Source organism: Papaver somniferum, chromosome 5 (assembly GCF_003573695.1).
Source record: "Papaver somniferum cultivar HN1 chromosome 5, ASM357369v1, whole genome shotgun sequence".
In the NCBI taxonomy this organism is placed as follows: domain Eukaryota; kingdom Viridiplantae; phylum Streptophyta; class Magnoliopsida; order Ranunculales; family Papaveraceae; genus Papaver; species Papaver somniferum.
The window spans coordinates 178,126,707-178,137,312 of NC_039362.1; the positions used below are offsets into that span (position 1 = coordinate 178,126,707).

At 36.4% G+C, this 10,606-nt stretch overlaps 2 protein-coding genes across 2 annotated transcripts; both read left to right on the forward strand.

Annotated features, from left to right (window-relative positions):
* The first annotated feature begins 6,421 nt into the window (after positions 1–6,421).
* On the forward strand, positions 6,422–6,946 carry LOC113280176 (uncharacterized mitochondrial protein AtMg00310-like). Its single transcript, XM_026528832.1, has one exon. It carries the CDS (start codon positions 6,422–6,424, stop codon positions 6,944–6,946), a length of 525 nt encoding a protein of 174 aa, XP_026384617.1.
* Positions 6,947–6,977: 31 nt separating this feature from the next.
* Positions 6,978–7,670, forward strand: LOC113280177. Its single transcript, XM_026528833.1, has one exon. It carries the CDS (start codon positions 6,978–6,980, stop codon positions 7,668–7,670), a length of 693 nt encoding a protein of 230 aa, XP_026384618.1.
* The last annotated feature ends 2,936 nt before the right edge of the window (positions 7,671–10,606 follow it).

The following is a 10,606-nucleotide window of genomic DNA, read 5'->3' on the forward strand; positions in this document are numbered from 1 at the left end:
CCCTAAAATATTAACTTCAAATCCGTCAATATTTGGTCTTTATTGATAAAAATAATGTCGAGCGTGTGAAATAGTGTGAGAATTAAAATGTGGATGGATCATTCCTCTTGTTATTGGTGACCTTTGTATATCTTGCTCCCAAGTTCCAACTCCTCTTAAAATAAGAACTGTTTCGTCACAGACGAGATAAAGAACCTACAACTGATGTTTTTTTATTGTTTCTTTAATTTATCGATTGCAAGAGGATATATAATGTATCTATTTTGTTGTTTCTTGTGTACTGTACTTGAAAGGCACTTTGGCCAAGGAAATCGTACGGAGTATGACCACATGTGGTTTTGTAGACTCGGTCGTTGTCTTCAAGCTATGATGCAAGCTCTGCTCTGCTCTCCTCCTCTCCTCTCCTAAAATAACTAGAGAAACGAAAAAAAGAACTTGAACCCATCTGCTCATTTAGGGCAGATCTGGGCAGATCAGCCTCTCTAATCTCTTCTTGCTCCTTCAGAACTAGGTTTATCTATTTGCATCTTAGTCAACTGTATTTTCGTTTTTTTTTTTTTTTTTAAATTTTAGATCTGAAGTTTTTTCAGATTGGGTGTCTATCTGTTTGATTTCTCTGCTGAAATCTCTTTCTTGCTAATTTTTGTTTGAAGTGATGATAATTCCAGTTGAGGGTTGTGCTTCTTTTTCCTTTAGAAGGATTTCTTTAACCTTGATTGAAACAGCAGTAACAAAAACAAAGTTAGCAACATCTTCTTCAAAGCCATCAGCAACATCATCAACAACATCATGGGCGACTTCATCAACAGCAACAGCAAAACTAAACAAGACTCTTCTTCCGATTCAGACCGATTCATTAAGACTCCGACCGTTTTGAACAGTTCCGACGACCGTTCCGAAAGACCGATGTTACCAATGTTACTCTTGTTACCCAAAATACCGATGTTACTCTTGTTACCTCTATTTACATGTTAAAAAACCTGGGTTTGTAAACCCCCGGTTGGATCTTTCTAAAATCCCATAACAGCAATCCTGCAGTGATGCAAATATGTTTTGGTTGAAACATATTTGGCCTTTTAGTTTAGATCTGATACTATTATTGCCCTTGTTGTCACTTGGAACAGTCAAAATGGTGGATGAACCCCTTGAATCTGTCAAGAATTGGTGGATTAGTAATATCTTTGATGGTTGTTGTATGATCTGTAAACCCCTTCGTAATCATATCGATTTTAAATCGGCCTTATCAATGTAATTCAAAATTTATGAAAAAAAAAAAGCTATGATGCAAGCACCTGGATAGTACTTTGTAACTTTCACTACCCACGTTGGTTTTGGTAAACAATGCTTTTTCCTTTCAGAGCAGTGCTATCCGGCACTGCCTTGCACGAAACTATTCCGCTCAAGCGGTTTCTTTATTGTTAGATCATGATAAAACCCAGATTTAATAGCCTTCAACTCTTTAGGAAAAATGATAGGTCATATCCTGAAAGTGGTGGGTCCTTTCCTGAAAATGATGGGTCCTTTCCTGAATGTGAATCTAACCGTTAATTTAATCATCCAAACGGTAAAGAAGCCGTTTTTGCGGGAAGTCATCCCGCAAAGTCGTGTGGGATAGCATTTGTCTTTCATGAACGGTGTTTTAAATCACGTTAAAACTGCACGCACACACATAGAAGATAGACCCGCTCTCTAAGAAAAAAAACAGGGGAAGTCATTCATGGGTTTTATTGTGGGCGTGCATTATTTATATGCAGTAAAATTTTGATAAATTAATTACTTCGCTAGAATTATAAAATTCCCAGATTCCAAATAGGCTTTTGTAAGCTAAATTTTTTAACTCAATATATTAATAACTTAGCTAAAATAATAAAAAAATTTAGTTCCAAGGTAATTAATTTATTGAAGTTTTACTGTAGTTTAAAATCACAGTGTAGGAAGAATTTTTGTTTTTAACTTTTTCATGACCTCATGCGACTTTTTCCTGGTTTTTGATTTTTTGAGTTTGCTTGATTTTGATTAATGTCTCGATTCTTTTTTGATTTCTCACCACAAATCTTCTCCGTGATACTCTATTTCTATGCATGCTCGTTCATATTAACCCATTAATGGTTGTGGTACCATCATAATGGGTTTTTCAAATCTTAAAAACTTATTTGTGCTAGTTTTCAATTAGTATTACTTTAAATCTCTTCATGGTTTCTCTCTTTTCTTAATTTTTTAAGTTGCTCTAATGGAGTTCTAACTTTTTGCAAGTCTCCTGACTTTCTGTGGGATCCAGTGGTGTTTTGTATTCAGTATGTGGAAAGTTCTTGATTCAATGACAGTGGTGTCCAGTACATTAAAGCTTCAAGCAGTGGTGCTAACCATCATTTATGTGATGGTCCTTCATAGTATTATTAATCTAAGAATTACCTTAGATCAAAACCCAAATAGTAGTATCAGGAAACCCGTCTTCCCTATCACCTCAGATCAAAACTCAGTCAAAAACCATTACCCCTAAATTTTTCAAATTCAAAATTATCTCCCAAACAGATCTGTATTTGTTGCCGGAGAATAAGTTTTTACCTTTTTTACAGTTATACTTTCCCTCAGAAAAACTATATTTTGTTAAGTAAAATCTCTGGTCATTTACTGCGTCAAAATTTCTCCCTACATTGTAGGACCGATACTTATCATCATAGGAAAGTCTATAACTATCCAAGGGAAGTCGGTATAAATTATGTTATATGGTTTCAAAACCTAAACTCAATCTCCCTCTGATTAATAATCTCAAGAATACCTTTACCATGTCTTCATCCAATAACAACCATATCAATCAGCTATCAAGGCCACTTAGAAGGGCCAATATTGAGCTACCAGCAACTAGAAGAACTGTTGGTTCATCACAAATAGTTAACAGTGTTGCAGAAGAATGGCTTTTTTGAGTCTTGGGAAAGTTAATGTGGCAAGAGAAAATCGATATGAGGACCATCAGAGAAGAGATCAACTCACTATGGAGAAACTATAGGAACAAACAGATCAGAGTTATGGGAAACAATCTTATGTTGGTTTGACTGAACTCAGAAGAAGAACGAGATGAAGTGATAAGAAATGGACCATGGATTGTGGGAGAAGCTCTTTTTGCTGTTCAGAAATATACCAATGGTGTTCCAATATCTGAATACAAGTTCACACACCAAGTCTTTACTATACAATTTAAGAATTTAAAACTTGAACATCTCAACAGCCTGGTGGGGGATGAGGCTATAGGCTTTATGGGAAAGAAAATATCTACAACTCCTCCAAACTGCAGGCCACGATATGGTAATATAGTCAAATCCAGAGACGAAATGAGTCTCAAAGATCCATTGCACAGGGGAGGATGGTGGAACACAACCACGGGTGGAAAAGTTTGGATCCTTTATCACTGGGAATTGCAACCAAAATTTTTTTTGCCCAAAGTGTTTTGTCATTGGTCATGATGATAGCAAGTGTATGTACACTTCACACCTTCTGTTTTTGGATACTTTGAATGATGAAGAATACCAGAAGTACCTGAGGAATGAAGCTGATGTCTATGAAGGAAATGATGGAGAAAGTATGGATAAAGATGAAGTATGTCTGGTTATGGGAGAAATGGGAACTGAAGACGAATCAAGACAGAACAAAAGAATGAGGAACTCTGAGCTAGACAATGAACCCCTTACAAACCCTCATAACATCCATGTTCAATCCCCCATTACTAGTGATGCTACTAATACCTCTACTCTGGAAAATCGCAATAACTCAATGATGGAAGCTAGTGAACCAAGGACTAACACTGCTGAAACCACATATCATAGTCAGGATCAGACCATGCAGGTAACTTCAAAACTTTTCCAACAAGTTATTTCTGACGGATTTATTACTTTAAATTTCTATCTTTCCAGTTCAATAACTGCATTTTTATATCCACTCTTTATTTCTCTTGCACAATGCGGATTATATCTTGGAATTGCAATGGCTATGTCGCCAAAGATACAAAAAACTATCTATCTGACATTAATAAGAAACTTCATCAAGATATAGTATTTTTACAAGAGATCAAAATCGATTCTGACAAAATTCTTCGACATGTTAGGCCCTTAGGGTTCCCAAATTCTTCTTATGTGCCTCTATAGGTAAGATAGAGGTATCTTCCTCTTGTGGAAGGATGGCTTTCAATTAGATATTATCTATAAGGATAAAAATATGTTTTATTGTCTTGCTAAAAGTGATCCTGCTAAACCACAATGGCTCCTCTCTTGTGTATATGGCTCTCCATACCCACAAGAGAGAAAAGATCAATGGATTTTATTAAAAATGTTTGTGATAACTTCAATATAGATGCTCCTTGGATCCTTGTAGGTGATCTAAATGTCACTATGCATGATGATGAGATAGCTAATAGCTCTGGTTCTTCATCAAAAACCTCAAAAATTGTTCAACTTATTCAAGGAATTGCCTTATCTGACTTAGGATACCATGGTAGTCTCTATACTCGGACTAGTAGCAAGAGTGACACTGGTAGACTCAAATATAGACTAGATAGGGCCCTTATAAATCCAGGTTGGCTTTTAACTTTCCCTGATGTTATACTTAAACACCTGTCATTCCTAGGATCGCACCACTGTCCAATATTCCTAGATTTTTATCCTAATGAAGCCGTTAAGTCCAAAAATTGGAAATTTTTCGAATGTTGGCTTAGAGAAACCTCTTGTAAAGATCAAATAAAATGTTGTTGGTCTAAATATGTTCATGGCTCTGCAGCTTTTAGACTAGATAAGAAATTGAACACTACTAGAAGGGATCTATCAAAATGGAATAGAGAAACTTTTGGTAATATCCCTGATAATATTAAGTGTCTACAATATAAACTAATTGATTTGCATCAATCAAGCATGTATAGTGATATTACACAACAAGTCAAGTAGGTCGAGCATGAAATAAATGAATGGCATGCACATGAAGAGGAATTTTATAGAAAACAATCAAGAGACACAATGTTCCATGAAGTTAAACAAAATACTAAGTACTACCATCAGCGGACGAATAGGAGGAAAGCAAGAAACCGCATTGAATCACTCCTTAAACCAAATGGTACAGGTGTTCTGGCAGAGAAAATCTTGAAGAACTTCTCATATCACACTTCACCAGTATTATGAGCACCACTGATCCATAGAATAATGAAGACATCTTCAGTCTCCTACCAAACTACATCTCAGAAGATGAAAATGCTGCCCTGACTAGAATTCCAGATGAAGCAGAAATTTTTATAACCTTACAAAGCATGCAGCCATGGAAAGCACCTGGTCCAGACAAACGGCTTCCCACCAGAATTTTTCCAGACACAATGGGATACTACAAAAAATGATGTCATACAAATGATACAAAGTTTTTTTGTTAGTGGCAGACTACTTCGAAAGATTAACAAAACTAAGTTATGCCTGATACCAAATATGCAATTGCCACAATCACCTGGTGATTACAGGCCTATTGCTTTATGCAATACAACATATAAGCTTATCACAAAAATTATAGCTCTGAGGTTAAAACCGATGATGGACAAGCTGATTTCACCCATACAGGCTGCATACGTTCCAGGAAGGCAGATAGGAGACAGTATTACACTATCACATGAACTAATTCATTGCATGAAGAGGAAAAATAATAAAAAGGGCTACATGGCTTTGAAGTTGGACATGTCGAAGGCATTTGATCCAGTGGAATGACCTTTCTTGCACAGAGTTATGAGAAGTTTTGGCTTTGCTGAACATTTTTGTGACTTAATCCAAGAGTGCATCAGTACCACAAAGATCTAGATAATGTTAAATGGATCATCTTGCGCATCCTTCAAACCAACTAGAGGAATGCGGCAAGGTGACCCAATGTCACCTTATCTCTTCTTGTTCACCATGGAAGTGTTTACAAGAGCTCTGGAAAAGGCAGAAAATGAGAAGCGGATTCAAGGCGTTAAAATAGCCAAGAATGCACCACCAATATCACATCTACTATTCGCTGACGCCTGCTTTCTTTTTGTGAAGGCTTATCTCCACAATGTCAACAACCTGCTGCAAATCTTATTTGAGATTAGTGCAATGTCAGAACAACAAATAAACTTACAGAAGTCAGCTGTTTTCTTCTAGAAACATCTTCATTCCAGGCACTTCAGAATTCTTCTGAAGAGACTTAGAATAAAGAAAATATCGGTGGATGAGAAATATTTTGGAATCCCATTATTTCTTAATAGGAAAAGAACCCAGTCTTTCTCCTCTCTTGTTGAAGTGATGATATCGAGACTTCTGAAATGGAATGGTAAGTTCCTTACTCAATATAGAAGTTCAGTGATGGTGAAGCACGCCTTAAATGCAATGCCTTCACATCAAATGGGAGTTTTTAAAATGCCAAAATCAACCATTAAGAAATGGACAGAGTGCAAAGGAAATTCTGGTGCAAAAAGCAGAACGGGAAGGGAGTATACTTAACATCTTGGGACCATGTCAACAGCTACAAGGAAATTGGTGGTATGGATTTTAGAGATTTAGAGTGCTTCAACAAGGCTTTATTAGCCAAATCTGTTTGGAGACTTTGCCATAATTCTCATCAGTTGTGGGTCAAAGCGTTGAAGGAAAATAATTTCCCTGACACCTCAGTTCTGCATTCCACAAAAAAGAAGAATTCCACATGGGCGTGGCAGAGTATACAAGGTGAAGTAAGTTTTGTTCAAAAATATAGTTTTTGGTTATTGGGAGATGGAAGAAGAATCATTACCTGGAAGGACAACTGGATCGCAGGGAAATATAAACCACCAATATCCATTGCAGAGTTCGAAGTTGATGTTAAATACAGTACTGTATATGATCTTATGATGAAAATACTAAGGCTTAGAAGGTTGATATTGTCCATCAGTTGTTCTCCCCTGAAGATGCTCGTAAAATTTGAAGTATGAGAATACCTGCAAACAACACTGATAGACTGGTATGGACTCTCACAAAAATGGGAATTTCACAGTGAAATCCGGTTACAGAAAGCTTGTTAATATCAAGACCAATGCGGCTGCATTTTATGATCCTGAATTGGCAACAATATGGAAGCATTTATGGAGCTTAGACACCTTGCCAAGGATCAAAACTTTCTTATGGAAGTGTGTTAATGATATTGTACCTTCAAGTGAACGCATGAACAGGGTTATGCACTCTGGAAGCGACTACTGGAGTATGTGTCATCAGGTAGAAGAAACAACTAAACACATAATCTGGGATTGCCCATTTGCTCGTGCAGTGTGGACATCTATCCCTGGAGCTAGGAGAAGCATGGAGAACTCTGATACAAGTGTTGATACAAGGATAATTAGTTGGTTTACCAATGATTTTACTAAGCTAGATGCAGTCTGGATTGTAAAGATGGCAAATGCTACTTGGGAAATTTGGAAGGAACGCTGCGGATGCGTCTTTGATGGAAAAAAACCAAATGATATAGAAGTAATCCGTAACATTCAGCATATAAACAACATGACAGGATCATCCATGAAGAGAACACATAGGATTGTTCACATAAATAGTTCAGTTTATACAACACAGAATAAATGGATACCACCTGCTATATCTACCTATTCTATGTGTTGTGATGCTTCTTTTAAAGTTTTTTCTTCTATTAATCATACAGGGATATGACTAATACTTCGTAATTCTGCAGGTGTGAGTGATCTAGGAAGATGCATCCATGAACATGGACACTTAGACGCATAACACGCGGAAGTAGAAAGACTGATGCAGGCTATAGTATGGGTGGAAGAACTCAACTTGCAGAAAGTGTGTTTTGAGATGGATGCTCAGAATGTAGCAGCAACAACTAAGGGGGAGTACCAGAAAGTCAGATGGGAACTACAATCACTGATCTTAGATATTATTAATTTATTTAGCAAACATTCATTATGGACTTGCAATTTTATCAATAAGAAGTTCAATAAACCAGTTGATAAGCTGGATAAACATTCCCGCAATTTTCAGATTAGTAGAAGTTGGTCTAAGTATCCACCAAACTTCATAGTAGAAGCATTATATTCTGATATGAATGATGTAATTGATTCCAATATATAATAAATTTCTTCTTAGTATCAAAAAAAAAAAAAAAAAGAAGAATTTTTGTTTTGTAAAAAGAGCAACCAACAATAGTTCCCACTAATAATTAGGGGTTCAACTATAACCTAACTTTCCTGACTTAAGTCGGACCAAAAGTCTAAATATTTTTTTTCCCACTGCTTATTTTGGCTTAAGTCAGACCAAAAGTCTAAATATTCTTTTTTTGACACAGCTTAATTATTTTGAGTTGGTCGTTAAAACATGTTTAAGATTTAAATTTAAGTCTGGCACGAAGAACTGGTTAAGCATCTCCTATACGAATTTCTTAGTTCAATTACTACTTAATTTTTGTTGAAACTCAAAGACTTTGTAACATACAATAAAATTTCTCACAATTTTTGTAAAGTTTGTGTAATGCCAAATCTACAACTCTATTTGTAAACTTTGATTGTTGCTCAAAAGCTCAGGTCCTGTTTGGTATAGTTTTCAAAAACAGTTTTCTGTTTTTAAAAACAGAGAAAACAGAAAACAGGAGAAAACGCGTTTGGTAAGGACATTTTCAGAAAATGTTTTCTATCTGTTTTCTGTTTTTAAAAACAAAAAAATGAAAACAACAAATTATTGTTTTCTGTGTTTTCTCTTTTTTTCTTTTCTTTATTCTTTTCTTCTTTTCAGAACAAAGTAAGAGATGGGGAATGACTGCAAGTGAGTCATGGCTAATATCACTATCTCTTAGACGAATCTTTACATTTGATCCAATTTAGTTGGTTTTCCTTGTTTTCAAAAACAGTTTACCAAACAATTTTTAGAAAACGAAAACAAGGAAAAAAGGGTATGTTTTTAAAACAGTGGAAAACTATTTTTGAAAACTGTTTTTCAAAACTGTACAAAACACGCCCTCACTCTTTCTTCCTGTTTTTAGTTCAGCATGGCTTTCTTTTTGTCCTAGCCGAGCTTCAAGGTCTTTTCTTTGAAAGGTTCCATTAGGTTTGTCTTTTTAATTCCAGCCGAACTTTAAACTTATTTTTTTAATATAGAGGTAATTTAATTCGATCGGGCTATTTTTTTTTTCATATTTTGTATCTTTTAATCTGAATGATAATTTAGACATGCTTTAAAAAAATATATTTATTCTTCTTTTATTTTTAAAACAAACTTATCCGACCACCTTTGATTGTATTATTTGATGTTTGATCCCCGGTAGATAGAATCCCAATTTGTGCAAATGATTCATCCCAAAGATGCGCATGAGATGGAGCTTCATCTCAATCTTCTGTAACATCCCGTGTGTTTTAGCATGGTGCATGATCAAAGATGCGCCATGGCATGAGATGAAGCTTCATCTCAATCTTCTGTTGCGTGTTAAGAGGCATATTGGCCAAACGCCAATATCGTGCCAAAATGGCGCATTATGTTGGGCATATTGGCCAAGGTCCGATATTGTACCAAGTGTGGTGCATTATGTAAGACACATTGGCCAAGAGCCCATGTCAAATAAAATTATACATTAGGCCAGTTGGGAGGATGACCTTGAGCAAACTAGAGATATCAAGCACATTACGCAAGTCATTGGCCCTTGGCCAATATCGCAACACAATGGTGCATTACGCCAATGCAGGATGGCCGAGATAATTTACAACAATCACGGATGTAAATATTAGAATTGGAGTTGAGCTAATATCGCATAACAGTGATGCAATATTCCAGAGCGGCTGGCCGAAGTAAAGCACAGCTATCGTAACGTGATTTGAAGTTGGCATATGGGACAGAACGCAAACAAAGCTATCATTGCGAGTTATTCAGAGATACATGAAAACGTCCATGAATAGTGAAGCAAGTACCTTAAAAATGAGACTTGGTGAATGTGAAAGTGTTCCCCGGGTTTAAATTGTAAAAATGTCCTTAAGACATATATAAGGAAGGGTACTTGGTTGAAGGTGCATATCCGGACTATGACCCAAGTAAGCTTCATACTTAGCCGGAAGAGCATAAATGATGCTTAGGCATAATTTATAGCTGCGTAGCCTTTCCAGTGGGGAATATGATGTGAAGGCATCACTATGCTATGTCGTGGACTAAATATGCACAGCCTTTGTATATTTTGACGGAACGACCTACACGGACCACGCCATTATTGTTGGTGACGGCCTTGCAACACTAGTTGGCCTAAGTTGTTATCCTTTTGATGATGAACTACAGTCAATGCTTGATACCTTTAGAGGATGAAAGGCTACATAGGAAGTTGCAATTAATGAGTTGTATCATTTCTGGTCCAACATGTTGTTACTCATATCATCTAATATATTGCGAGATGATTGCGGCATATTGGCCTCTCATATCATCTGGAAAGACCTTGCAATGCAAGATATGATTGTGGCCAAACTTGATGAGGCAAGTTGCACGCCAATCCTTGGATGCTCATACTTCCTATCAAGGCATTCGACGTAGGCAATGCACCAATGGCGCGTTGGGCATGACCAGGAAAGTAAGCAATATCGGTATTCAAGTTAGTGGAGCTTTCATAAGCC

What these genes read in the sequence shown, in the direction of transcription:
- LOC113280176 (XM_026528832.1), top strand. Translation starts at nt 6,422, where the DNA reads ATGGACAGAGTGCAAAGGAAATTCTGGTGCAAAAAGCAGAACGGGAAG.
- LOC113280177 (XM_026528833.1), top strand. Translation starts at nt 6,978, where the DNA reads ATGGACTCTCACAAAAATGGGAATTTCACAGTGAAATCCGGTTACAGA.